Raw genomic sequence first — 27,358 nt, 5'->3', positions numbered from 1 at the left:
GAACGAAACTTAATACTTATTTCCTGGTCACATGAGATGCCTTCATATGACTAATCACGTGGTTTTGATGAATAAATGGCATAGAACCGTGTTGCGGTCAAGTCATTTCACCTCCACAGAAAGAAGATAGGAGTCTACAAAAACAGGTACAAAGTCTGAAATTTATCTCTAGAATAACATTTTATCTTGTTTATGCAGCCGACAGTGATTGAATGTGTCCTAGTTATTGTAGTAGTGTTAAAGAGGACGCCCTAAAACTGTTTACCTGCAAATCTCAGCTTTGTTTGTTTCTGATATTTTTGCTTCCGTCTTGCTAGCGTGACTATGCCTCCTCGCACTTCTTCCTTGATTCACCTGGTTGTTTTCACTGATGGTAACATGCCCATACCTGATCAGAGAGTTTACGAAGAGCCAAGAACCCAGCACACTCGCGCCTTATCAATAATAATTTCACTATAGCGTTTGAATCAATGCGTTTTGGAGAAATGTAACTAAAGACTAAAGTAACTGAACATTAGAGGGCTTGAGGCTATACAGGTCTAAAAGTGAAAGTATCTTTCCTGGATAACTCCCTTTAAATGAGTAGGCTACCGTCTTTTAGCCTATATCAGATAAAACTGGTAGTGGGAGAAAATCTGTCATGCTTGTAATATAAAAAGAAACAAACGATAAACCAACAAGCAAACCTGTGGGCCGCACATTCGCCAAGGTAATGTCTTTGTGGGTTTAGTGACATTTCTGAAGAAAGACTCAACATTGACACGGTGATTTTAGTGTATAATTTATCTTGGTCAAGATTATGATGCATGTAATTTTCCAGCTGTTCTTTTCAACTTTGTGTTGTAATTTCAACACTCTAATTTATCCCCCAATTTGTCCATTGTGGGACAAATAAAGGTTTATCATGTATGTCTTTTATATTGCCTGGTAGAGCAGACCACAGATATTTCTACTTGACTCTTATATTTCCATTGCATTTCAAGTGATTCAAATAAGGAACTTAAATGGAAATTCAACTAACACATTTTTAAACAGTCATGTGGTGACGGCTATGGTTTCACTTCTGACTTCTTAGACCTTTATCTTAAACCGAGCTGCTTGATTTGGCCTATGCCATGTAACAAACAACATAATGATATGACATGATGCTTAAAATTCTGCTTTCTCAAGTGCTGAATACTTGGTGCCGGATCTTGAAAATTTAAGTGCAAGAAAGTACGCTGACTTGGCTGGTTGAATAATTGCACTCGATGGGAGACAAGTGGTTTACATTCCAATTATTTACCTTTCAATACATTACATCTTGGGGATATTAACAGTTGTGAATTTTTTAGAGAAAATGTGGAAAGCAGCCTTTTTTGTATTGGCTGCCAGTTTGTCGGTGAGCCTGGCCAGACCTCGATTTCACCCACTGTCCAGTGACATGATCAACTACATCAACAAAATCAACACCACCTGGAAGGTCAGTGTCTGTTTATATTTACAAGTCAGTGTTTGTTTCATTGAAGTTAAAGTGAATCTTGGTTTCTCCTTCAGGCTGGTCACAACTTCCATAATGCAGACTACAGTTACGTGCAGAAGCTCTGTGGTACGCTGCTAAAAGGACCTAAACTCCCTGTCATGTGAGTTTCATGCATGAAAACAACTTAAGTTTGCAAGTCAACAACCTTCAGCCATTATTCACATTCATAGCAAAGAGCATGGGCCATAGAGTACAATTAAATCCTCTTACATTTCTATAGATGAGACCAATGCGGAGTATTCATTTACAGATTAAGACCAAGGTTTAATGCTTGTTGGTAAACTTGTTTGTGTTTTCTCCATAGGGTTCAGTATGCTGGTGACCTGAAAGTACCTAAAGAATTTGACTCCAGAGAGCAGTGGCCAAATTGTCCAACCATTAAAGAGATCAGAGATCAAGGGTCTTGTGGATCATGCTGGGCAAGTAATTTTGCTGTAGCTCATTTGCTTGTTGCATCAATAATTTTATGTTTTGTATTTCCATATTTGACTATGATTGTGCTGTGTAGGCCTTTGGTGCAGCAGAGGCCATTTCAGACCGTGTGTGTGTCCATAGCGCCGGTAAAATCAGTGTGGAGATCTCTGCTGAAGATTTGCTGACCTGCTGTGATAGCTGTGGCATGGGGTAAGGGGCAACATTGTTATTAAGGAATCTGTTCATTAAAAACAATATTTGAGAATTCCATTTGACAATGTCTTTAGGTGTAATGGAGGCTACCCTTCAGCAGCTTGGGATTTCTGGACTGAGCAAGGGCTTGTCACTGGAGGCCTGTATAACTCTCACGAAGGTCAGTGCGGTTTTGGCGCAGCAGCCTCTTAAATCACTGGAATAATAAACTGTGTTCATAATTGTGTTTGGTCTTTTCACAGGGTGTCGTCCATACACCATCCCTCCCTGTGAGCACCATGTAAATGGCAGCAGGCCTCCCTGCACCGGTGAAGGAGGAGACACTCCTGAATGTGTAGCGCAATGTGAACCTGGATACTCCCCTACATACCAAAAAGACAAGTACTTTGGTACGACCATAAATGTCCATAACAGATAACTGTTCTTTTACAATAAAACTGACTTCTTGCTTAAACAACTTGCAGGGAAAACATCCTACAGTGTGTTGTCAGACGAGTCACAGATTCAGGTTGAAATCTCAAAGAATGGTCCTGTGGAAGGCGCATTTATCGTCTATGAAGACTTTCTGCTTTACAAATCAGGTACTTCCCCAGAATGTTAATACAAATGTAATACATGCACTCCCCCTATAATGGTACTCATTTTAACAGGAGTTTATCAGCATGTTTCTGGATCTGCGGTTGGTGGTCATGCTATTAAGATTTTAGGCTGGGGAGAGGAGGATGGCGTTCCCTACTGGCTCTGTGCCAACTCCTGGAACACTGACTGGGGCGAGAATGGTGAGGAACATCCTTAACGTTGAAACTTTTACCAATGCTCCATGTTTTAACAATGACTTAAATTTTTGTCTTTAGGTTTCTTTAAAATTTTGCGTGGGTCAGATCACTGTGGCATTGAATCTGAGATTGTAGCTGGCATCCCAAAGTAGATGTAAGTAAAACTTAAATGTTTAAATGAACAGTCAGTTATTTTTTTCACATTGTACCTTTAAATTTAAGTATGTTGGCTACTTGGTTTATAAACATGTTGACCTTAATGGATGCCTGTTCACTTAAATATTTTCTACCCACAGGTTTTAACTGATATATTTTTGGGGGATTTCTAGAGGATGATGCACTCCCACATTTTACATGCAACATTATTTTAGTCATATATTTTTTAACAGTCTTGTTGTTCACAGATGCCTAAAATTAAACCATAATCTACATGATGATTGTTAGGGACTGCCATCGCTAGAGTATTGCCTTATTGCTGCCAAACAATATCTCCTAAATTAGCTGGACACATTTTTATGGCAATTCTTTATAATAGTATTTCTAATGTGTGCATATATCTTGGCTGTTAAGTGTTAAATTTTTGTTTTACTGTCACTGTAATGAAGCACTTCATGAGTGTGTAAAAAATAAATAAACTTTGTTTTTTGTTTGTTTGTTTTTTTTTATTTCTTTTGTACGAATTGTGTTCATGGATCTGATTCAATCTGGTTATGTTTGCATTGCCACAATTTCCGCTTTGGTGTCTATAAAAAGGAGAAGTGGGCTGGATTTGATTGTATCCTTAGCGCCCCCCTGTGGGATTATCATCCAGATATCCTGAACAAAAGACTTTGTTGGTTTCATTGTTTTATCACAATTATGAATCTAGACATATGGATGTCAAATTGTGTCCATGCATGTTCTCTGCAATAGCATTGTAGTAAATGCAGTAAACCCGTATTTATTACTTATAACACCACTCGGACGGGACATTCGCATACACAAAACAAACACTCCTTTCTAGACCTGCCCTCAGAGGTGGAGCTACTGCCTCGTATTCAAGGAACAACAGTGATATACAGTCAGACTGAACTATGGAGGGAGGAGGAAGGGTGTCCTGGTTTAAATATGGACCTGTAGTGTCCTTATTCGTAGTGTTTTTGGCTTTCTGGTTCCGCTCATCTGAACGCACTGTACTGGATGACCGGCTGGACACAGTTTTGTCCTCTTTACTACGCGCTGAACGAAAAGTCGGGATCAACAATGTCGCCAGACCTAAAGTAGCCATTGGTGAGTGCATGTGCTGTGTAAACCTCATCAGACTCGACTAGCCGTCCTGAATCTTGTTAAATCTATAGTTGTGTCCTCGTAGCTAAATGTTGAGACACTCTCTGTGTATTATAATGACCGAGGGTAACATGGTAAAGCTAATGTAAACAAATGTAGCCTATATCATAATCAAACGACGCATCAAAGAAACTGTAAAAACATGTAAGATTGTTTTATATATAGGGGGAAAATCCACTCCCTGACCTGTTGGAACCGTCCAGAGAGCTATAATCTATAATGGGAATAAATAAACCCCTTCTGCATTTTGGGGCTGTTTACTACAGTAAACTACTGAATCATGTGTGAATTGTGAGTTTTGACAGGTGGACCATTGTCTTGTCTTGTCTCAAGTCCGCTCAAGGCATCATTCTTACTCATTTGCATTTTGTTTTGTTTACCTAAAATAAACTGGTTTCTGATAAATGGTTTCTCTGTGATTTTACTCTTGAAATGTTTTCACAGGAAACAAGCTTAATGTGTTTAGCCGAAAATGTATAGTTTTTCTACAGTAGACAGGTGCTCCAAGGAGTACTTTTAGAGACATTTAATACAGCAGCTGAGGCTATATCAGCACGTGTAATTTTACAAGCTATAGGCACTCGTGCCTCTCATGTTGCTCCTGACGCAGCACGTATGTTATAGCTGGCATGCTTACACCCCAGCTCCATTGGCAGTGGCTGGTACTGTCTTGTTCCTGTGCTTTTTGTCTTTTATATGAATTGTTCTCCTGCAGGTTTTGGGGGCTGTGCAGATTTACTGGTGGATGGAGTGTCGTTGCTAAATAAGATTGGCCTAATTCCTTCAGAGCAACCCCTGCATCATGATTACCTGGAAAACACTGAGCAACTTGCTCAGAGCTTTGCTTATTTCTTTGCACCTGGAGCTGCTGCAGAGTAAGTGGTGTTAAGATCAGACAAAGGCAGATGTTCTTTAAATCAAAAAGACCCCTGCAGAATGAGCTGTTGTCCTGAATGCCACAGCCAAATCATATGCATTATTGATTGCTTGCTTTTGAAATTGAATGTGATTATAGCACTAAGTCTAACTTGGAATAATTTATAAAGCTGGACACACCCCAACCTTATTAGATTGTTTTTCTTTGGATAATATTTGTTAGTAACAGGTTTGTCCTGCTTATTCATGTTTTATCTGGTTTGTGCTTGTGCAGGCGCTTTATGATAAATGACACGCTTTTTAGTGAGTTGGTTGAAGCTTCCCGTGACCTGCCCGGTAACAGATGGTCAGTAGGGGGTAATGCCCCGGTAATGGCCGGTCGCCTGGCAAAAGAGGGATGTGATGTGTTGCTCGGCGGAAGCTTCAGCCCAGACTTTACTGATGTCCTGTCTGAGCATATTACAGGTACAAGCAAACACAACTGCCATTTAATATATTAATACAATCTAAATACCTTTTTTCAGTATGTGGTCACTGTCCTTTGACTTGAGCTCAAATGTAAATCTTTGCTTATATTTGCTGCTCTTTTTCAGTGGCAGGAAAAATACTGGAAGAGCCAGATATTCACCTAATCTTGGAATATCCAGTGGGTGCTACTTGGGGACCATATATCTCCCGTAGGGCTAATAGGTATAGGCCTCACTTGAAATGCTTATACTGTTCACATTTCACAGCTGGCATTAATAAGTGTTGAGTTTTGTTGTTGTGATTTTAGATACATAATACACAGTGATGATCATAATCCATACCTGGACTCAATGGAGGAATTTGCTAAGAAACTAACAGAGTTTAAGCCAGATCTGCTTGTAGTGGGTGGGCTACAGATGATGGATAGTTTCCCCTTCCAAACAGGTGAAAATACAATATGTTTTAACAGCTTCATTTATGTTGTTATTATACTTGACTTATTACTGTTTTTTCTCATTACTTCAGGTCAACGTGATTTTCTTCTATCTCGTCTGTCGGATCTTATTTCTTCCTCATCAGCCAAACTTGGTACTCACTTTGAAATGGCCAGTTTTGTTGAAGAAAGTATCATGGAAGACCTCCTACATTATGTTATACCTTATGTATGCATTGATATTCAAGAACCAATTGAAATAATTGCATGACGTTTGAATACATTTTATCTTCTTGTTCATAGGCTGATTCTTTAGGGATGAATGAACAAGAGCTTCCAAACTTGCTCAGCCTTCTTAAAGGATCCAACATCACTGTATTATCAGATCCAAATCCTCGTGTAGCCACTGTCTTGGACCAAATGAGGGAAGTTTATCGTATCCTTAACCAGCGCTACAAACTTGCAGTGACAACCGAAGGCGACCAAACTAGAATGAAGCCACTGACTCGACTTCATGTTCACACACTGGCCTTTCAAGCTATGATCGTCACACGAGGGGCTCAGTGGAAGAACACTATGTCAGCCACTGCCAAGGCCTCACTCACTGCCAACCGCCATGTTTGTGGATCTAATCATATTGATCTTAGTAAGGCAAGACTAATCATGGATGACTCGTTCTCAGTAAGCAGACAGGAAGGAAGTCAGCGCATCCCTCTTCAAGAAAGCAGGCCCGTGAGCTGCTGGCATGAACAAGACTACGAGATCTGTGTGGCACCTGTATTGGTTTGTACCGAAGTTTACCAAACAGCAGGTGGAGGCGATAACATCTCCGCTGCTGGCCTGGTTCTGCAAATCTAGTCTTAAAATGTGATTTAGGAAACTTGACATGCAAAATTACCACTGCTGCAAATGCAAGTATTGAATGTGATGCTGGTTACTTCTATACGGTCAGCATTAATGAGGATTTATATTTTCTTTGTGGTAGAATCAGGTCAACCCTTTTACAGCAACTCTGTCACTTGAAAAAACCTAGCCTTATTGCAACACTATAGCCTTGGGTCTGAGGGAACATGGTGATCTGGATAAAATAAGACCTAAATCAGAGTAGCAATGCATCACAATGTGACATCAAAGTTTGCATAATAGTTTTTTTATATATATATATATTTAAACCACTATGCAGCAAAATGTTCAACTGCAAGGACATAGATGACTATTTGACAACATAATAATTCCACTTACTACCTTTGTGTTTTAAAAGTGAATAGGAAACTTAACAAGGGGCAGCATAAAAGTCAACCACTGTTCTTCCCATTTTGTGAAAACATATTTGTATCTTTTGTTGTTTTTTTCCATTACATAAGGTGTGATATACAGCAGTGCAATAATACAAAAGCGTTGTTAAAAGACCACTGGTAGCTGGATATGTCAATTCAAGTTCTCTACCTCCTGCTCTTGTCTTATGCTGGTTCTATTTTATTATACTCTGGACCAAATGATGGAAAATCGTTGCAGTTGATTTGGCTTTGAGTTATACAAGTATTGTTTGATTTCATTGATAACGGGGAACAGGAAAATATGCTGCTAAGATACAAATCCTTGCAGAGATATAAAATAATATATTAAATGCATTCTATTGTTTATGTATGAGCCATTTTGAAGCAACTAGACTCTGATCAATAATACTTCTGATACTTTTTGTGGTAATCTTACATTCCGGTATGTGTGTATATATATTGGGTAATTTTAGGTGGAGTGTTTGTTTATTTATTGACTCAAAATCCCTGTAAATCACTTGTGTGAAAGAAATACCTGAGATTGTTTGGGTGTGTTAATTGCAAATTTGCCTTACTTGGATTGTTTTCATAAAGGGAGTGTTTACTTACTCATGTCTTTTTTTTTGGTATATTGAATCAAGTTATTCTGTAAAACTCAAATATGCCAAAAGCTTAAAAAATCTGTTGTCTAGTACAACTTTGTTATCATTGAAGCCTTACATAAGTCATATCAGCCATTTCTGTTCAGTTCTGATTGTTTCATGCATGTAAGCAGTTTGATGCAGATAAAAAAAAAACCAAAAAAAAACTTTGCTGAATTGGCTTAGTTTCTTTTCCTTTTGTGTTGACATATTTTGGCTTATTTCTATTGCCAGTTGCTGACAGTGGCCCCTACATTATCCTCTGAAATTATTTCTTTAGGCTATAAACAGAATCACTGGCATGCATGTGCTTTTAGTCCATGCTTTTTACTTTATATGTTTGAATGCATTTTGATCACATTTGTTATGCTTCAATTAAGGTTATCACAAATGTTTTAAGGGCCCATATTACACTGATTTCTGATCTATGTTATAATGTTGTTACCACATCACAAACATACTTAGAGTTGTGTTTTGCTGTATTCACACATGTTTAACACAGAAATCTCTCTTGTTCTTCTCTCAAATTGAAAACACTCTGGTCCACCTTGTGATGTCATGTGCTTATACAGGAATTGCTCAACTGTGTTTTTAAACTCTGTACACTTTCACTGGGCTCATTTGGGATGATTTCAGTTCTGGAATTGCCAATCTCTACTGAACAAAAGGTAAAAAGTAGCTGTTAACTTGAAAACTATTGCTTCATGACATCATACGGTGGTACAGAGCATTTTGAGCTTTGGAGATGTAGACAGACTAAAAAGAAAGGATTACTCAAACGCAAAGTCACAAATGTGATGAAACAAAACACAACTTCAGGTATTTTTTTGAGGAGGTAACTACATTATAACATGGCTTAAAACTCAGTCAAGAGTCAATTGCTGCATAATTTAGGACCTTTAAGAAAAAACACAAATAGTGAAAGGTTTGTTAAAAAAAAAAGTTTAACAAAACAAAAACAAAAAAATACACCTAGTTGGTTATATTACACAAAAACTATATGTCACTGTCAATAGCTAGTTCATCAATCAGGTCTTTGTAATAGATGACATTGTTCTTTTGGTCAGTGAGAGCTGTCAACATCTCATCCATTTCCTCCTGAGTAAATATCTCACCTGTGCCAGGCAACAGACAAAATAAGGCTTAAGGGATAATTTGCATGCTTCCTCAATGCAAAGAGACACATTTGTTTAAAAAAAAAAAGAAAAGAAAAAAAAGCCAACTGGACAGTTTTTACCTTGCTGCGTCATATATTTAGTCAGCTCTTCTGGTTCCAAATAACCTTTCTTCTCTTTGTCCAAAACCTGTCAAAATGCAATGTGGGACAGCTTGAATTTTGACAACATTAGAACAAAGTTTTGGCTGCTCAAATATGACTTAAAACACATGCGGAGCTCGCTCTTGACCTTAAAAGCTTGAAGAAGTCTATCCTCGGGGACTGGAGGGAACCTGTTCGAGAGAGCACACAGCATATATGCATTTGTTTTGGATTTAGATTAAAATGTAAGCTATTTCAATGTTTTTTATAAACTTAAACACACAAACTTTTTCTCTAGTAAAACTTTTGTCATGACAGGAAGAAATTTCTCCAGATGGACGTACCCAGTGTGGTCCTCCTCTACCTGGTTACAAGACAATGACACAGATCTCAGTTTATGTGCACAGTGGGTTAAATGATGAATAAACTGGTGTGCATTTACTTTAGTCTTTATAAACCTCATACAGTCTCACATCATTACACTTTTACATTATACAGTGTTTATGTATTTTACCTGTGCTATGAAATCGTGGAGATCTGCTTGATAGGGGAAGCAGCCCAGGGAAAAGATAATAGTACCAATCTCTCTAAAAACACAGGAGAAAAATTGTTAGCCTTCGTATTTCTTTCAGTGAGTGACACATCCAATGCAACCCTATACTTTATTGTATTTCCCTTTTGGCATACGATTGACTGTATTGACAAACATTTTAACTGAATTTACAAGAAATTACTAAGGTCCAGAGGTGGATCCATAACAATTATAACTTAGCCTAATGAGTGACTGAGTGAATGAGTGTTTTCACCTAACATCCACAGTGTTGTTAGCTTTGTAGTCAAAAGCTTCAAAAGCCGCTTTAATCTTCTTTACCACGTCTGACGCCATAGGCTCTGAGAGCAAAATAATATAAGCAGTTAGAAAATATTAACTGACCTCATTATAATGATAGTTATGTTTTACAAACCTGTGTTCTGCCTGTGCGTCGCCATTTTTATTTTAGTTTTTGTTACTCTGTTGCATAGCAACAGGGCATTTCCGACGCGACACATCCACGTGTCAGCGAGTTATTAAATGTATTTAAATGCACCAATAATTTACATTATCATTATAGTAGGAGCTCTTTGTAAGAAATATATGCTATTTAGATGAACCTTGACCTTGTTAGGTAAACTCACCTTCTCGGATAATTGGTCCTAAAATAGCCACATGGCATAAAAGAAATATTTAGGCCTATTATTTGGGTTATATGGTTTAAGGCTATACCATTGAGCAACATTTGTTGTGATTAAAATCACTAAGTAAGAATAAGAATTCTCTGTCAGTTTTATTCAATCTTTGAAGTTTATAGAAATGATTGGGATGCATGCAGACTGTAAAAAAACATTACCATAACAACATACCCTTCAAACATACATAACTACATAAATACACATCAAATCTAAATCCCATGTCTTTATATTTCTGGTTGTCCTTGGTGCACAGGTACAGCCACAGTTTCAGTCTGCTCTTCTGTTGCATCTTGTGTATTTTGTAGAGCGTGCTCTTCTTCTACTGACACAGGTCCACCCACTATCTCTGACTCTTCTTTTTGTGGATGTGTTTCCGTCTTAACCCCCACTTCATTCTGAGCACCCTCATTTTGGTCTTGTATAGCTTCTTCAAGCTTAATATTGTAAGGAAATGTAAAGGAAAGATTAATGTAAGATTACTGGAAATTTGAATACAAGTTTTGTCCAGGGGCATTACCTGTGTTTGAAGTAATGGAGGTGAAAGTAGCTCAGAGGGACTGAATAGACCATCGTGATTTAGATCCTGAGCTTGTAGTAAAAAGTCCACCAAAGACACCATCTACAAAGCAAATTGGTAATTAACTGTACAATGATGAAAAAAATAACAAATCAAACACATATCAATTTACCTCATTATATTGATAAACTACAGTAGGTTTATGAAAGGCATTGTAATCTGAAAGTAATTTTATCATCTCCAACCCATCCAGGAATCCACTGCGGTCATAGTCATGAAGACGCAAAAGGAAGAATACCTCTGGACAAAAAAATAAATAAAAAATAGAGCACGATAAAGGTACATGTACACGTTATACGTCTGAGGTCTAATAATAAGGCCTGAGATTTGGACCTCAAAACATTTCATTTTAATGTTGATTGTTAATATTTACCTTGTTCCTTGGAGTTGATCTCTGGTCTGCCCTGGCCCTCCTTCAAAACTGAATCAATGTAACTTTGGAGCAACCTGATAGTAATAGAGATGTCATTGTGATTTTAACACTTATGATATGGACTAAATAATATATGCAACCAGTCCCATGGTGACAAGACAAAGGAGAAAAATAAGAAAGTAACTGAAAAGATTTCTTATCATTTTAGTGAGATAAATGGTTCTAAATAGTTCTACAATCTTGAGTACTCTATCAGTTATGTTCCACAACCAAAGTCCACTAAGGTCATAAGGTTTGTTTACGTTGTATTATAAATGAGGATTCCTGATGCTTACCTGTGGCTCTCCTCTCCAGACTGGAAAGGATTGACCAGTCCAGCCGGGGTTTCTTCATTCCTAATTAACATTTGAGAACAATAAATTACCAAAAACAATAGTGTACGTTTTGCATGGGGCTAGTATCTAGATAATAATGCAATGAAAATGATGGTTTATCATCTTTAAGTTTGTTCCCTATTCTTTGATTAAACAAAAGGAATTATTCCAAATCTACCCCTGATATTAAGGAAGGTTAGGTTATATAAAGTGTGATGGCCTACCTCTTAATGATTAACTAATTGCACACAACAGAGGAGTGTGAAAGAGACGTTTGTGCCCATTGGTGTAACAGTTACCTGAGTGTTCCGGGTTGACCTGGGGACGCAAAGCACAAGAGAAGCAGCGAGAAACCGGACAGGACCGACCAGTTCAGAGATGCCATAATCTGAAGGCAAAATAAAGCAATGTATACACCAAAAACATATTAAGCCTTTTTGTCTGTTTTTAAGATGTTCGTTCATTAATAACTTGAATGCTCTATCCAGGCTTTAAATAGTAATGAAAATATGAACAAATCATAGGCTAAGCAACTGTAGCTATATGCATTCAACAAAGAAATGTGCCAAATGTTCTCTGAAAGCCTACCTTTAGATATTATTATATATATATATATATATATATATATATTTTTTTTTTTTTTTATAAAATAAAATAAAAATACGTAAACAGTGAATATTCTTCTGTCTTTAAGAGCTCATGTCTCCTCTGCAGCAGCACATCCGCCAATCCGCCCTTCGCGCTCCTTGCTGCAGTGCGCAACGCTGAGCTCCGGGCTCCTGCTCCCGCTGCCACGAAACCCTCGGCTGTTTTGGTCAATGACAGGGTCCACGTGGAAGGAGGTAGGAAAGGAAACTACCAGCAATGTTGCTATTGCGTCTGCGCAGTGCGCTCAAGTGTATTTTAACTTTTCTCCTGGCATCCCCACACCACGCGCCGAATGGTGCCAAACGGGCACTAAACTGCTGCTATAACCACTAGAACAAAATATTAAAATAGACTATCGTTTTGGTGACAAAATGATCTGTGTAACTAATGACCTTCTGCATGTTCAGTGTGGGTCATGACATACATGACAATTTAGTGCTTCTCAAGTAGTCTATGACCCTATAATAAAGATGGATATATAATGATGACAAGGTAACAGTAGGCTATTTGTTTTTCTTATTGTTTACTATTGATACACTTTGATATTTTAAGGGAAAACTTGGGAGTATTTTGAACTTTTGGCACTTTTCGAGGCACCACCACTAGATGTCTCTAAAACCTAATTAGGCTATAGCTTTAACGCAAAATGTAGAGAGGAATAGTGGCAACTCTACAAATTGCCTATTTGAGATTAAAGGTAGGATTAAGGAATACTTGAATGTTCATCATCATGGCTTTATTTTAACCCGTGGTGAGTGGTGAGCAGTAGTTGTAATATAATCCCATTAAATGTTTTCAGTCAAAATAGGAGGCTGCATAACACCATACATAGTTAATTAATTAACACATAAAATAATATGCATTTTAACAGACGTTTTTCTAAAACACTGCCTGGTGAATGATGTCAGGATGAACAATAATATATGTTTGAAATCAATAATAGTACATCTTTTTCTTAGACAAGAAAGACAAGTGCTATATTTTAAATTATTGATCTTGTATTTTTAGGACATCTATAGATTGCAAGGGAGAACTTCATTATTGTAAAGGCTTTTGAGTGAAGGTCAATGCCCTCAGAATACTTTATGATACTCATATATTACTTCATCCTTCACCTCATTGTGTACTTCAGGTCACGGGCTCTTGTTGCTCACGGAAACTAGCGTTCGTGCTGAAGCTGTTGACATCAGTCTCTGCTCCAGCATCTTCTCATTATTCTGCCATGCCTTATTTAGTTGCTTATTTGGCACACACTAAACCCATTAATCAGACATAATGAGTCCAGCCTGCAGTGGCCAAACACTAAAAACCGTGTACATTAAGAAAAAAGAAAAAAAAAAAAGGCTCTTGCTTCTAATACATAATGAATATAATGCATTTAGGGTTATGTGATACAGAAAAACTATATATCTATTTCCTATCCCCTCCTTGAACCGTCACCTTATCGTGGTGGAGGGGTTTGAGTGCCCGAATGATCCCAGGAGCTATGTTGTCGGGGTCTTCATGCCCCTGGTAGGGTCACCCAAGGCAAACAGGTCCAGGGGGACGGGTCAGACGAAGAACGGTTCAGAAGCCCCACATGATGAGCAACACACAGAGGTCAGTTACGTCGCCCGGATTGGCGTCACCGGGGCCTCACCCTGGAGCCAGGCCTGGGGTGGGTGCTTGTCAGCGAGCACCTGGTGGCAGGGCCTTCCCCCACGGGGCCCGGCCGGGCTTAGCCCGAAGGAGCGACTTGGGGCCGTCCTCACGTGGGCCCACCACCCGCGGGAGGAGCCATATGGGGCCGGTGCAGAGAGATCTGGGCGGCAGTCGACGGCGGGGGCCTCGGCGACCGGATCTCCGGACATGGAGACTAGCTCTGGGGACATGGAAATGTCACCTCGCTGGGGGGGAAGGAGCCTGAGCTTGTGCGGGAGGTTGAGCGTTACCGACTAGATATAGTCGGCCTCACCTCCACGCACAGTTTGGGCTCTGGAACCCAACTCCTTGAGAGGGGCTGGACTCTCCATTTCTCTGGCGTTGGCCGCGGGGAGCGGCGGCGGGCTGGTGTGGGCCTGCTCATTGCCCCACAGCTCAGCCGCTGTGTGTTGGAGTTCACCCCGGTGAACGAGAGGGTCGCGTCCCTGCGCCTTCGGGTCAGGGACAGGTCTCTCTGTTGACTCCTCTGCAGCGGATCGCTCTCTAGGTGCACGGGGACCCTCGCCCGTGCTCTCAGCCTGCGTGGACATCTTTACAGATTTACCACCGGTAGCCCACCAAGGTAGCACAGACAAAGACAGGAGACATGTTAAACTTTTGACAGGTAGCCACAATGCCTGGCCGCTCTGACATTGCAATCGTCACAGGAGGCTCCGCCTTAATTTGATAACCGCGTAACCTTGCGCACAACAATATAGTGCCCAACACATGAAGTGGCAATCATCGCACTCTAACACTCTCACTGTGGTGTCGGCCTACGGGCCGAACAGCGGTGCTGAGTACCCGGCCTTCTCGGAGTCCTTGGGAGGGGTACTAGACAGTGCACCGACCGGGGACTCCGTTGTTCTCCTGGGGGACTTCAACGCCCACGTGGGCAACGACAGTGACACTTGGAGAGGGGTGATTGGGAGGAACGGCCTCCCTGATCTGAACCCGAGCGGTGTTTTGTTATTGGACTTCTGTGCTAGTCACAGTTTGTCCATAACAAACACCATGTTCGAGCACAAGGGTGTCCATAAGTGCACGTGGCACCAGGACACCCTAGGTCAGAGGTCGATGATCGACTTTGTAGTCGTGTCATCTGACCTCCGGCCGCGTGTCTTGGACACTCGGGTGAAGAGAGGGGCTGAGCTGTCAACTGATCACCACCTGGTTATGAGTTGGGTTCGCTGGCGGAGGAGGAAGCCGGAAAGACCTGGCAGACCCAAGCGTGTAGTGAGGGTCTGTTGGGAACGTCTGGCGGAGGCCTCTGTCAGAGGGACCTTCAACTCGCACCTCCGGGAGGACTTCTCCCGGATTCCAGGGGAGGCTGGAGATATGGAGTCTGAGTGGGCTTCATTCTCAGCCTCTATTGTCGATGCGGCTGCTCGGAGCTGTGGGCCTAAGGTCTGTGGTGCCTGTCGCGGCAAATACCCGAACCCGGTGGTGGACACCTCAAAGAGATTCTGGCAAACCGTCCGGCGCCTCAGGAGGGGGAAGCAGTTCTTCACCAACACTGTTTACAGTGCGGGGGGAGAGCTGCTGACCTCGACTGGGGATGTTGTCCGGCGGTGGAAGGAATACTTTGAGGATCTCCTCAATCCCACCGTCACGTCTTCCGAGGAAGAGGCTGAGGCTGGGGACTCGGAGGCGGACTCATCCATCACCCTGGCTGAAGTCACTGAGGTGGTTGGCAAGCTCCTTGGTGGCAAGGCTCCGGGGTTGGATGAGATCCGTCCTGAGTACCTTAAGTCTCTGGATGTTGTGAGGCTGTCTTGGCTGACACGCCTCTTCAACATCGCGGCGGTCAGGAACAGTACCTCTGGACTGGCAAACTGGGGTGGTGGTCCCTCTGTATAAGAAGGGGGGCCGGAGGGTGTGTCCCTCGTGGTGTCCTGTGGGGGGTGCTCTGGGGGTATGGGGTTCGGGGGCCTTTGCTAAGGGCTGTCCGGTCCCTGTATGACCAGAGCACGAGCTCTGTTCGCATTGCCGGCAGTAAGTCAGACCTGTTCCCGGTGCATGTTGGACTCCGCCAGGGCTGCCCTTTTGTCACCGGTTCTGTTCATTGTATTTATGGACAGAATTTCTAGGCGCAGTCAGGGGCCGGAGGGGGTCCGGTTTGGGGACCACAGGATCTCATCTCTGCTGTTTGCGGATGATGTTGTCCTGTTGGCTTCATCGAACCAGGACCTGCAATGTGCACTGGGGCGGTTTGCAGCCGAGTGTGAAGCGGCTGGGATGAAGATCAGCTCTTCTAAGTCTGAGGCCATGGTTCTCGACCGGAAAAAGGTGGCTTGCCCTCTCCGGGTGGGTGGAGAGTCTTTGCCTCAAGTGGAGGAGTTCAAGTATCTCGGGGTCTTGTTCACGAGTGAGGGGAGGACGGAACGTGAGATTGACAGGCGGATCGGTGCAGCTTCGGCAGTGATGCGGTCGCCGTATCGGACCTTTGTGGTGAAGCAGGAGCTGAGCCGAAAGGCGAAGCTCTCGATTTACCCGTCAGTCTTCGTTCCTACTCTCACCTATGGTCATGAGCTCTGGGTAGTGACCGAAAGGACAAGATCACGGATACAAGCGCTTGAAATGGGTTTCCTCCGCAGGGTGGCTGGGCGCTCCCTTAGAGATAGGGTGAGGAGCTCAGTCACACGGGAGGAGTTCGGAGTAGAGCCGCTGCTCCTCCACGTCGAGAGGAGCCAGTTGAGGTGGCTCGGGCATCTGTTCCGGATGCCTCCTGGGCACCTCCCTCGGGAGGTGTTCCGGGCATGTCCCACTGGGAGGAGGCCCCGGGGAAGACCCAGGACACGCTGGAGGGACTATGTCTCTCGGCTGGCCTGGGAACGCCTCGGGATCCCCCCGGAGGAGCTGGAGGACGTGTCTGGGGTGAAGGAAGTCTGGGAGTCCCTGCTTAGACTGCTGCCCCCGCGACCTGGCCCCGGATAAGCGGACGAAAATGGATGGATGGATCTATTTCCTATTTACCCTCTGACCCCCTGTTTGATCACAAACTGTATTTTATGTTTCTTATTAAAAACAAATAAAAGGCTTTCATGTGAGTTTCGTGAGCAGGAGACAGATCATCCGTACCATTTAGCACTAGTAATTATCCATCAAAACTAGTCTGAACTCTTCCCCAAACCTCATATCTTCACTGACTATGAGTATAAGATGGAGAACTCTTGATTACCCAAACCAGTCTGAAACAATTGAATCTCATTTTAATCAAAACTGTGTTACTGTAATTGCACAACCCTAAAAAATTAGTTTTCACACAGTCAAAAGAGCCAGCAGGGTCAGGCTGGTGCGTGACTCATTACTTCACAGCTGGCTGGTGCCTAAACATCCCACTGACACTCACTTACAGGAAGAAAGATTAGTCCGTAATTGTTAACATGAGCTTCTGCCTGTGGTGGCAAGAGCCGCATGTTCGATTGTAAACTTTCTGATTCTTATAATAAAGACCATCATTTCTCATTTTAAAAAATCTCAAAATTCTGCAAAAAGGAAGGCAGTGATATTTCTGCATCTGTGAGTAATTTTACAATCCTTTCAGATTTGTCACTGACACTTAAATCTCCCATTTGTAGTCACATTGGCCAACCTGTTGTATTCTCATATAACACCACTAGATGCTAACTAGTACTGCTGCCTGATGGTGTTCCAGCTTTGGTCTGACAGAAGAAGCCCAGAGAGTCTCTATTCATGTACTCCAGGGTGCAGACTCAGGGAATGGACTGGAGGAGTTCATGAGCACACACTCAGTTGTCATCATTTGGTACAGGTTGACTTGATGAAATCACAGGAAATAAAGTGGGTGCTTGCTGTAAAAGCCAATAGTAAATATGAAACTAATAAATAAAGCATTATCCTTATCCAAAATACAGTATATGGTAACTATTGTAACCCATCAGCCCTCTTCATCATTAAGGCTAAATGTTTGAGCTATCTTGAATGATGTTTATTCTAGTTAAAATAATTATTAAAATAAATGAATTATGCTCACAAAAAAGGAAATGTCCAGCTTTAGACTATTTAATTTATTCACTATTTAGATTTAGACTAAATTTTCTGGGGAGCAGGGAGGGCCCTGAGGTCCTCAGAGAGCGAAATGGTTCATATGGCACTAACTTATCAGAGATGTACTTTGGTGCTAGCCCATAGAGAGAGACTTATATACGAGTTCTCTGAGCCACAGGAGCCAGTACAGAGATTTGAGCATGGGATGCATGTGCTTGTACTTCCTGGTTTTAGTCAGGACCAGAGCAGCAGTGTTTTGGATGTACTACAGCGTCTCACAGCTAGTTCCAGAGGTCAGTGAGCAGGCCATTACAGCAGTCTAACCTACTGGAGACAAAGTCTCTCCAAGTCGGCTTTAGACAATATATACCTTTGATGTTTGCTATGTTTTTATTTGATAGCTGCAGATTTTATTGATTTGATGTGGCTGTTCAAGTCTGAGTCCATTGTTACCCCTAGACTTCTAGCCTAATTTGAATATTTAAGAGGGACTGGCGGTGACAGCTGACACTTCTCTGGGCCAAAGGTGATTATTGTAATTGTATTGTAAACTAATTAGTTCTAACTGTGAGGAAACGGAAGCAATGAAACAAAGTTTTATCCTACATGTTTACAAGGCTATGTTCTGTAACTGTTTTTGAATGGTGAATGCTATGGTCTTCTTTTATCCTGTTCTATTTTAACTTTTTCATGTCTGAGCTCCTTTTTTGAGTTCCATCTCTGTCAGTCCAGATGTCAACCCTGTATAACTCTAACTCATCTCATGTTCTTGCATCTCCTTTCCCTCTCTCACGTACGTACCTTTTTCTTTTTAGTGGTGTATCAAACAGGCCGGTTTGTTACATATAAATAACACTCAGCACCTTCACCTTTGACTAAGAAGACACTGTAAAACACAGCACATTTGATAGCACACAGCACTTAAAAATATTTGCACATATTACAAAATACATTACACATAATTGTTTTTTTTTAAATGTATTTATTGTCTTTCCTTTTACCCTTACCCATTAGTTTTTAAATTGACTAGTGCAATATATACAGTGCAATGTTTCTTTTGAAATGTTAAGTGTGTGTTAGTATACTTAATTGTGTTTTAATGAATGGTGTGTGTAGAACATTTATCTAATGTTATTGATCAGTTTGGAATAATATGTGTTTCCCATTCTTCATGTTGTAAGTGAATGGCATACTGCGCATGCGTACTGTAATGACGTTCTGCATGAGTAACTAGCTACCACCTTCACGCAGTAAAGTTGATCTAGGAAATCTGAACCCAGTTTCTTTATTATTACACATCCAACATGGTGTCAGAAGTTGTGGTTTGGCCGTGTACCGCAGACCTACTACAGACGTGGTGAGGCGACAGTTTACTCAGCGCTTTGAAGACGTAGCAACCAAGCAACCAGCTAGCGTTGTACAGCTACCGTAGCAAAGGCTAGTCAACGTCAACGGTCATGGCTGAAGGATTCCGTAGACCAGAACCACTGATGTTTACTGGAAACATCGCCGAGAAGTGGCGCGTGTTCGAGCAGGAGTATGATATATTCATCGCAGCCGCTCATTCCGATAAGGATGCCCGAACGCGAGCATTCATCCTGTTGAACTTAGCCGGCTCGGAAGCCATCGAGAGAGAGCGCGCCTTCGTCTATGCGCCCGCTGTGTACGCGGGGGAAGGGGAAAACAGACGGCTAGTGACCGGAGCAGAATCGAGAGAAGATCCGGAATGCCTTAAACGAAAATTCCGCGAACTGTGCAATCCTCAAACAAACATAACTATGGAAAGGCACAAGTTTAACACTAGAAACCAACGTCCAGATGAAACTATAGAGTCTTACGTGAGTGACTTAAAAAACAAAGCAGGGAGCTGCAGATTTGGTCAGCTGAAAGATGAGCTTATTAGAGACAGACTCGTTTGCGGCATAACCAGTGATAGTATGAGAAAACAACTACTTCGTGACAGTGACTTAACTCTAAGCAAAGCAATTGAGATGTGTCAAATATATGAGCAGACTGATCAACACACAAAAGCCCTAGCAAACCCAAAACAAACAGCAGCAAATGTAGATAGTCTGCATCACAAAACAAAGAAAAGACAACCACAGAAATTCAAGACAAAGTCAGGCACTGAACAGAGTATAACACAACCAAAGAGCCCTGCACACTCAATAACCAATTGCAATAATTGTGGAGGCAACCATGAGGCAAAAAGGGAAAGATGCCCTGCATATGGCCAGCAATGTCACAAATGCAAAAAACGCAATCACTTTCAGAAATGCTGCAAATCATCACACATAAGTGGATTTAAAAAGAGATCCGTAAATCACGTCGAGATGCAGGCCCCCAGCAGTGATGAAGAAATGTTCTATGTGAACGGACTCAGTATAGACACTGTTAATTCCCATCTTCTGCAAAGGAATGACATATTCACTACTGTGCGTATCAATGGAAAACCAATCGAGCTCAAAGTTGATACTGGCGCCAAATGCAACGTCATGCCAGCTGATCTCTTTGCACAACTGGAACAAAATGCAAGGCTCCATCCATCACAAGGAACCAAACTGGTGGCATATGGAGGTGAGGAAATCCAAACTGCTGGTTCAGCCACACTCTCATGCCACTCTGCAGGCAAAGAATACCCCCTGCAATTCTATGTTGTGAAACGAGATGTACAACCTCTACTGGGCCTACCAGACTGTCTCCGCTTAAACTTAATAACACTGAACAAAGAAGTCCATCAGGTAGCCATCAACGAGAGAAAAGAATTCTCCAAACAGATTTTCTCAGAGTACTCTGACCTCTTCGAAAACAAACTTGGCAAACTCCCGGTTACCTACTCCATGAAAATAGACCCAGAGGTCCAGCCAGTAGTAAAGCCTGCACGCAAAATCCCTGTACCAATGCAAGACAAGGTTAAAGCAGAATTAACCCGGATGGTCGATCTAGGCGTGATCACTCCTGTCACTGAGCCAACAGAATGGGTGTCGTCCATGGTGGCAACCCACAAGAAAAATTCAGATGACATCAGACTCTGCATTGACCCAAGGGACCTAAATAAAGCTCTAAAACGCCCGCATCACCCCATGCGCACCATAGAGGAAGTAGCTGCACAAATGCCCAACTCCGCAGTCTTTTCTGTTCTGGACGCAAAGTGCTCCTTCTGGCAAATAACGCTCGATCACAAGTCATCCATGCTCACAACTTTCAGCTCTCCATTTGGCAGGTTCCGCTTTCTTAGAATGCCATATGGGATCAACTCAGCCAGCGAGGTGTTTCAGCGCGCAATGGAGCAGATCTTCGCTGGATACCCCTGTGCTGTCATCGTCGATGACATAATCATTGGTGGGAGAGACATGAAAGAGCATGAACAGAACCTCAGAAAGGTACTTGACCGAGCAAGAGAAGTCAAACTGAGACTAAACCCCTCAAAGTGCAAATTCGGACTTAAAGAAGTCTGCTACGTTGGACATGTGTTCACAAGTGAAGGATTGAAGCCTGATCCGACTAAGACTAAAGCAATCAATGAGATGCCCATACCAGAAAATGTCACAGCCCTCCAGCGCTTCTTAGGGATGATCAATTACTTAGGAAAGTTCATTCCCAATTTCAGTGAGCTCTCAGCCCCACTTCGCGAGCTAACATGCAAAGACACCCAGTGGTGCTGGTTGAAACAGCATCAAGATGCATTCGATGCTTTGAAAAAGAGCCTAACCAGTCCGCCCACTCTCAGATATTACGACGTCCAGAAACCTGTCACACTTACCTGTGATGCTTCACAATATGGACTTGGAGCAGCATGCCTTCAGGAAGGTGCCCCGATTGCCTACTCCTCTCGTACTTTGACACAGACGGAAATGCGCTATGCGCAGATCGAGAAAGAGCTGCTTGCCGTTGTCTTTGCGTGTTCCAAATTCAACGATTATATTTATGGAAAGCAAATCCAAATCGAAACAGACCACCAGCCATTAGTCACAATCCTCAACAAGCCCATACACGCGGCTCCAGCCAGATTGCAGCGCATGATGTTGAGACTGCAAAAGTACAACTTTCAAATAGTGTACAAAAAAGGCTCACTGATGTACCTCGCTGACACTTTGTCTCGTGCTCCCACAACCTTGACAGAACAGCACAGCAACGAAACAGCTGAATATGAGGTCATGTCAGTCCAACACATCTCCTCCTCAAGGCTGACAGAACTGAGGCAACATACCGCTTCTGATCCAGATCTACAGAAGCTGATAGCAATCATAATAAAGGGCTGGCCTCGCAGACAAACTCAGCTGCCCACAGAAATTCGTCAGTACTACCCGTATCGAGATGAACTCACCGTTGAAGATGGCATTGTCATGAAAGGCCCAAAGACAGTAATTCCCAGGTCTCTACAAAAGGACTACATTGCTATCCTCCACAGAGGGCACCCAGGCACAGAATCTACTAAGCGTAGAGCTCGTGGCATCGTGTTCTGGCCCTCAATAACTGAAGACATAGAGCAGGAGACAACTGCATGTCCAGTGTGTAACAGCACCAGACCACACCAACCCAAAGAGCCACTCAAGCTACATCCAGTACCGGACTTACCTTGGTCAACCATTGCCACCGATATCTTCGAATGGAATGGCCAACAGTACTTGGTTGTAGTCGACTCCTACTCAGGCTGGTTTGAGATAGACTTGCTTCGTGACCTAACTGCCAACACTGTCATTACCAAGCTCAAAAGACATTTTCTGTTCATGGCTGCCCGCATAAAGTACTATCAGACAATGGCACCCAGTTCACCAGCCAACGATTCACAGACTTTGCTCTGGCCTGGGACTTCATCCATGTAACAAGTAGCCCAGAATATCCACAGGCCAACGGATTGGCTGAACGTGCTGTTCGTAGTGCAAAGCAGCTAATGGAAAAATCAAAGAGAGATGGAACAGATGTCTTCCTCAACCTACTAAATCTCCGCAACGTACCACGCGACCACACGCTAGGCTCTCCAGCTGAAAGGCTAATGTCAAGACAGACGCGCACTACTTTACCAGTGAGCAAACACCTGTTAGCCCCAAGGCCCAAAAGCAATACTGTTATCAAGGCAAGCCTATTGCATAAACGCCATGCACAAAAGCAATGCTATGACAAGTCCAGCAGACCCCTCCGTCCCCTACAGCCAGGTGAGGTTGTAAGGATGCAAACACATCATGGACACGAACGCTTAGGGACTGTCAAAGAAGTTTGCAAGGAACCCAGATCGTACATCGTCCAATCAGAAGGAGGCGAATACAGGCGCAACCGCAGACATGTTCTCCCGGTCTCTGAACCCCCACCACCACACTACAGAGAACCCCACGAAGACCCTCCTGTGGTCCAACCATCAACTGCCTGTCCCCAACAGCACTCCGAAAGACCCGTGCAACGCACTGAGGAACAGACACTCAGCCGCACACACAACTTGTCGCAGGCCCCTGTCCAGTCTCCCCATCGCCCTGCAGGTGGCACATACGTGACACGCTCTGGGAGAGTTTGCAAACCTAACCCCAAATATGAACACTAAGTATACGGACTGTCAAAAAAAAAAAAAAAAAAAAAAAAAAGTGACATGTTGACTGTTATAACTGTATGCAAGCTGATGTTGACAAGCTGAAATGACTATGTTCCTTCCAATGAAACAGTTAAAAGGTTGAAATGAATAGTTAATTTTCAAGCTTTACTGGTATTAGTTAGAATCAGTTGTTAATTGAGCATGCTGAAGAAGTTCTTTATTCATTCATTTCTGTTCACACAGCCATTAGCTAAAGAAGGAGGATGTAGAACATTTATCTAATGTTATTGATCAGTTTGGAATAATATGTGTTTCCCATTCTTCATGTTGTAAGTGAATGGCATACTGCGCATGCGTACTGTAATGACGTTCTGCATGAGTAACTAGCTACCACCTTCACGCAGTAAAGTTGATCTAGGAAATCTGAACCCAGTTTCTTTATTATTACACATCCAACAGTGTGGTTTTGCTTTGTACTTTTTTTTCTGTCCAGGTCCTAAAAGAGTCCTCCAGAAGCAAGTTTCCCCTTTTATGGTTCCAGGCTGGACCAAGTTTAATATATCGTACAGGGGTAGTAGGATAGGTGTTTTATTGGTTCAAGGGTTTTAAAGTTTACTTGGAGTATGGTTTTAGTGTTTTTATGTATATAGTTGGGGTTTTAATTGTTATTTTGTTTTGGGTTTGTTTTATGGAGTGTTAGGGCAATATTTTAAGATAATGTTAATTTTTACCATCTCTGTTTTAGCTGTTGTAGTTTTACTGTCAGTCAAACTCGATAAAAGGCACCTCCAAACATCATTCTGTCTTCTGCTGTTGGAAAGGAAACTGCTGCCTGCCTCCATATTGCACCTTGCACTTTTTGCTCCTGCACTTTTTTTTAAATATTGAAAAATGAAAAAGGTAAAACTGTTGACCACATCTTCACGCCTTTGTCTGTGTTATTAACCTCTCTCACTGAACCCCAGCCCACTCACAGTCAACCTACGTCACAGGTGGATTTCAACTTTTGTATAACACCTGACAAGTATTACATATCAGTATTGGTAACAGAGGAAAACTGTGGGTTTTGATTGTCTTAAGCATAGTCCAAGCGCATTCACACACATGCTCCCTCTGCACATATGTGGACTCAGGCCTTTCCCCCAAAGTTATGTAACACAGTTAATGCTGCGGCTCCACAGTCAAAACCATTTGAGCTATTTTTAACCCTGGAGCCCCCCATAATACAAACAGCTCTTAACCTTCATAATGATAACCACTTTTTTGTACTCATTTGTTGCCTGTGTATTTATATTCATAATTTGGGGCATCATAGTTGATCACAGGTTTATAAAAATTACTCTTTTACTTTATATAAACTGTATTTCATATCTGTTTTTGTTATTCTGAGCTATTATAATTGTTTAAACAAAATATTAAACAATGCACAGATTTTGGTATTCCCAAAGAAAAGACACAAAAATTTAAAAGAAAATCAGTTATTGAGGTAAGATGAAGGAAGCTCTAATGTTTGAATCATGTAGTGTTCACATATTGCCTTCACAACAGAATGATTCACATGGGAAGAGTAACCAAAACCTTTACTCAAACAGAATACTCTCAAGTAGAGGTTAAAGTATGATGTCAGAAAACTACTCTGAAAAGTGCAATTCCCTTGAGTATTGAGTATTACCCACATCACATTAAGTTGTGAAGTAACAGGGCAGGCTAATTCATCAGGAAGCTGCATGTGACATTATCAAAAATCCCATTTGGCATTTTGCATTGCTTCTCTAAACATTTGTAGATTTGTCTGTAAGTGATTGTTTCCAGTTGTTTTGTGCATGAGTGGATACATACACACACTTACTTAGCGTGTCTGAAATATCTGCTGTCACATTCCACACACTAACTCTGTTGGTTTCAGCTAATTACCGCCACAGGAAGCTCTGACCTGTACATGGGGGCTCTGGGTCCAGGCACCTGTACACACACACACACACACGGGGCAGTTATGCTTGGACTGCTCTTAATTATACGTTTACATCCGGCGACACAATGTTCTGCAGTTCCCCGTGAATCTGAAGAGGCTGTCAGGACCAATCACTAGAACACAACCTGCCCACAGATTTAATCTGTATATTACTGATATTTACCCTACACCAGAATCCAGAGTATAGAATCAGTTTTAAGTTTTATTGCCATTGTCAGAGAACAAAATGTACAAACTGTACATACTCTCTAAAGTTCAGTACAAATGCCCCAGAAAGTGATAGTGGAAAATGTAAGGAACCTGTTTAGGTGATTAGGGGCAGTTGTTATGGTGACGTCAGAGGAAACCACATGTTTTCCATGTAAAAGACTATTTAGTGTAGGTCCTATGCCTCCAATTCCTGTAACTTCATTTCTCCCTCTTGTCTCCAGTGGATCTTCTTTGTGTCACTGACAAAAGGTTGCGGCACACCACCCATTTAACACATCTGCGATCTACTGATAATTTAAAAAAACAACAACTTATGAACGGTAGCTTTAGAGCCCTTTTGTCTTCCTTTGGTGGTTTAGAAGTTTATCAACCCACCATGGCAAATCATTAAATTTTCAAGGATCACCTGGCAATCTCTCAAAGCACACTAATCACTCATTTCTCATTAAAATCCTGCATTTTATATGCACTGTGTTAACAGTTTCATACAGCTTGAACAAAGAGTAAAAGTGTGTAAAAATATGACAAAACTATCAACTTTACAGGGCATAATTTGGCCCATATTGTGTTACCATGCAGCAAAAGTCGCATTGATACCAACATAAATGAAGAATATAAATACAGTACTATGAAGTGGTGTGCAAATAGCAGTTTGGCTAAAGTGCATTCCAGGATACTGTATTTGCACTTGTTACATACTAGTAAATGACTGGAAAACAAGTTTTAATGACACTTACATATGCATGATCATAGCAGTGTAAATTGTGTGTAGCTAATGAGTCGTAATTATTATGGAGCACACTGTCTGAACTATAATAAAGCTAGTGCATGAGATGTGACTCACAAATTGGCAGATATTCTGCACGAAACCAGTCATCCTCATTTGTCTCAAAGACCACCAACTCACTGTGACGTCTATTAAATGAATAAATATTGAAGGTATGTAGAAATATTTGGTTTGGCAAAGCAGTTCTGCAAAGATTTATTTCTGGTTTGCATGGTAGACATGAATTGCAAATGAAATCATTTGAAAACAGAAAGATATTTTATCTAAATAACTTGTGTGAAAAACCTGTGAACTCCAATGCAAAACCCACATTTGTTTTATTGATTACATGAGGATCTATAGTTCTGGAAAGTCAGGTCTAAGTTATAAATAATATTACACACCAAAAGTCTCCAGAGAGAAACAGTAGACGCTCCTGCAGAGTCGTCCCACAGAACAGCAAGAGTGGTGCCACATTTAGACAGGTGAGGTCATAAGGACAAGGCTCAAAAGTTCTGACTGGAGGTGAGCTCATGATGTATTTTAAGTTGGTCCACTGGGACAAAAATGGACAAAATTTGATAAATGTTTAATGTTGAATTTACGATTGAAATAGCCCATGTCTAAAATCCCTCAGTTGTCCCAGTAGGGTCCATAGTACAAGACAATTCTATCAACTGGATAAAAATTCTGAGAAGTGGATATGTTTCACCACTCATCTATATAGCTTCTCCAGTTCTGTATATCTTAGATTTTTGCCTCAATGTGTAACATGTAATAGTGCGGACC

The 27,358-nt window shown here is 41.7% G+C and overlaps 4 protein-coding genes across 4 annotated transcripts; 2 read left to right on the top strand and 2 right to left on the bottom strand.

Moving 5' to 3' along the window:
• The first annotated feature begins 6 nt into the window (after positions 1-6).
• ctsba (cathepsin Ba) lies at positions 7-3,574 on the top strand. Its single transcript, XM_020938756.2, has 11 exons — positions 7-146; positions 1,335-1,462; positions 1,537-1,622; positions 1,827-1,941; positions 2,031-2,146; positions 2,224-2,309; positions 2,392-2,538; positions 2,614-2,730; positions 2,800-2,928; positions 3,004-3,079; positions 3,222-3,574. Exons 2-10 carry the CDS (start codon positions 1,340-1,342, stop codon positions 3,075-3,077), a joined length of 993 nt encoding a protein of 330 aa, XP_020794415.1. The 5' UTR covers positions 7-146; positions 1,335-1,339; the 3' UTR covers positions 3,078-3,079; positions 3,222-3,574.
• A 145-nt stretch (positions 3,575-3,719) lies between these two features.
• On the top strand, positions 3,720-7,438 carry adpgk2 (ADP-dependent glucokinase 2). Its single transcript, XM_020938884.2, has 7 exons — positions 3,720-4,194; positions 4,967-5,126; positions 5,402-5,592; positions 5,721-5,817; positions 5,903-6,039; positions 6,121-6,257; positions 6,332-7,438. The coding sequence occupies exons 1-7, from the start codon at positions 3,999-4,001 to the stop codon at positions 6,884-6,886; spliced, it is 1,473 nt and encodes a 490-aa protein (XP_020794543.1). The 5' UTR covers positions 3,720-3,998; the 3' UTR covers positions 6,887-7,438.
• A 1,417-nt stretch (positions 7,439-8,855) lies between these two features.
• efcab2 (EF-hand calcium binding domain 2) lies at positions 8,856-10,205 on the bottom strand. The gene is made up of 7 exons (XM_020938960.2): positions 10,170-10,205; positions 10,011-10,095; positions 9,719-9,791; positions 9,492-9,568; positions 9,353-9,395; positions 9,184-9,250; positions 8,856-9,061 (listed from the first exon to the last, which is right to left on the bottom strand). Exons 1-7 carry the CDS (start codon positions 10,192-10,194, stop codon positions 8,943-8,945), a joined length of 489 nt encoding a protein of 162 aa, XP_020794619.1. The 5' UTR covers positions 10,195-10,205; the 3' UTR covers positions 8,856-8,942.
• A 327-nt stretch (positions 10,206-10,532) lies between these two features.
• Positions 10,533-12,551, bottom strand: cgref1 (cell growth regulator with EF-hand domain 1). Its single transcript, XM_020939061.2, has 7 exons — positions 12,423-12,551; positions 12,058-12,146; positions 11,720-11,779; positions 11,385-11,458; positions 11,124-11,251; positions 10,952-11,053; positions 10,533-10,868 (listed from the first exon to the last, which is right to left on the bottom strand). The coding sequence occupies exons 2-7, from the start codon at positions 12,141-12,143 to the stop codon at positions 10,659-10,661; spliced, it is 660 nt and encodes a 219-aa protein (XP_020794720.1). The 5' UTR covers positions 12,144-12,146; positions 12,423-12,551; the 3' UTR covers positions 10,533-10,658.
• Between the last annotated feature and the right edge of the window lie 14,807 nt (positions 12,552-27,358).

Source organism: Boleophthalmus pectinirostris, unplaced genomic scaffold (genome assembly GCF_026225935.1).
Source record: "Boleophthalmus pectinirostris isolate CB_2022bp ecotype Guang Dong unplaced genomic scaffold, ASM2622593v1 HiC_scaffold_19, whole genome shotgun sequence".
NCBI classification, from domain to species: Eukaryota; Metazoa; Chordata; class Actinopteri; order Gobiiformes; family Gobiidae; genus Boleophthalmus; species Boleophthalmus pectinirostris.
The sequence above is the reverse complement of the archived record's forward strand: the minus strand, read 5'-3'. Positions and strand labels throughout refer to the sequence as shown.

Coding starts and splice junctions, on each gene's coding strand:
- efcab2 (XM_020938960.2), bottom strand. CDS start 10,194: ATGGCGACGCACAGGCAGAACACAG. Junction 9,569..9,718: donor TCCACGATTTCATAGCACAG/GTAAAATACATA, acceptor TCTTGTAACCAG/GTAGAGGAGGACCACACTGG. Junction 9,396..9,491: donor AAAGTTTTACTAGAGAAAAA/GTTTGTGTGTTT, acceptor TCTCTCGAACAG/GTTCCCTCCAGTCCCCGAGG.
- adpgk2 (XM_020938884.2), top strand. CDS start 3,999: ATGGAGGGAGGAGGAAGGGTGTCCTGGTTTAAATATGGACCTGTAGTG. Junction 5,127..5,401: donor GCACCTGGAGCTGCTGCAGA/GTAAGTGGTGTT, acceptor GTGCTTGTGCAG/GCGCTTTATGATAAATGACA. Junction 5,818..5,902: donor ATCTCCCGTAGGGCTAATAG/GTATAGGCCTCA, acceptor TTGTGATTTTAG/ATACATAATACACAGTGATG.
- ctsba (XM_020938756.2), top strand. CDS start 1,340: ATGTGGAAAGCAGCCTTTTTTGTATTGGCTGCCAGTTTGTCGGTGAGC. Junction 2,731..2,799: donor CTTTCTGCTTTACAAATCAG/GTACTTCCCCAG, acceptor TCATTTTAACAG/GAGTTTATCAGCATGTTTCT. Junction 2,929..3,003: donor CACTGACTGGGGCGAGAATG/GTGAGGAACATC, acceptor TTTTGTCTTTAG/GTTTCTTTAAAATTTTGCGT.
- cgref1 (XM_020939061.2), bottom strand. CDS start 12,143: ATGGCATCTCTGAACTGGTCGGTCCTGTCCGGTTTCTCGCTGCTTCTC. Junction 11,780..12,057: donor GGTCAACCCGGAACACTCAG/GTAACTGTTACA, acceptor AATGTTAATTAG/GAATGAAGAAACCCCGGCTG. Junction 11,459..11,719: donor TCTGGAGAGGAGAGCCACAG/GTAAGCATCAGG, acceptor TATTACTATCAG/GTTGCTCCAAAGTTACATTG.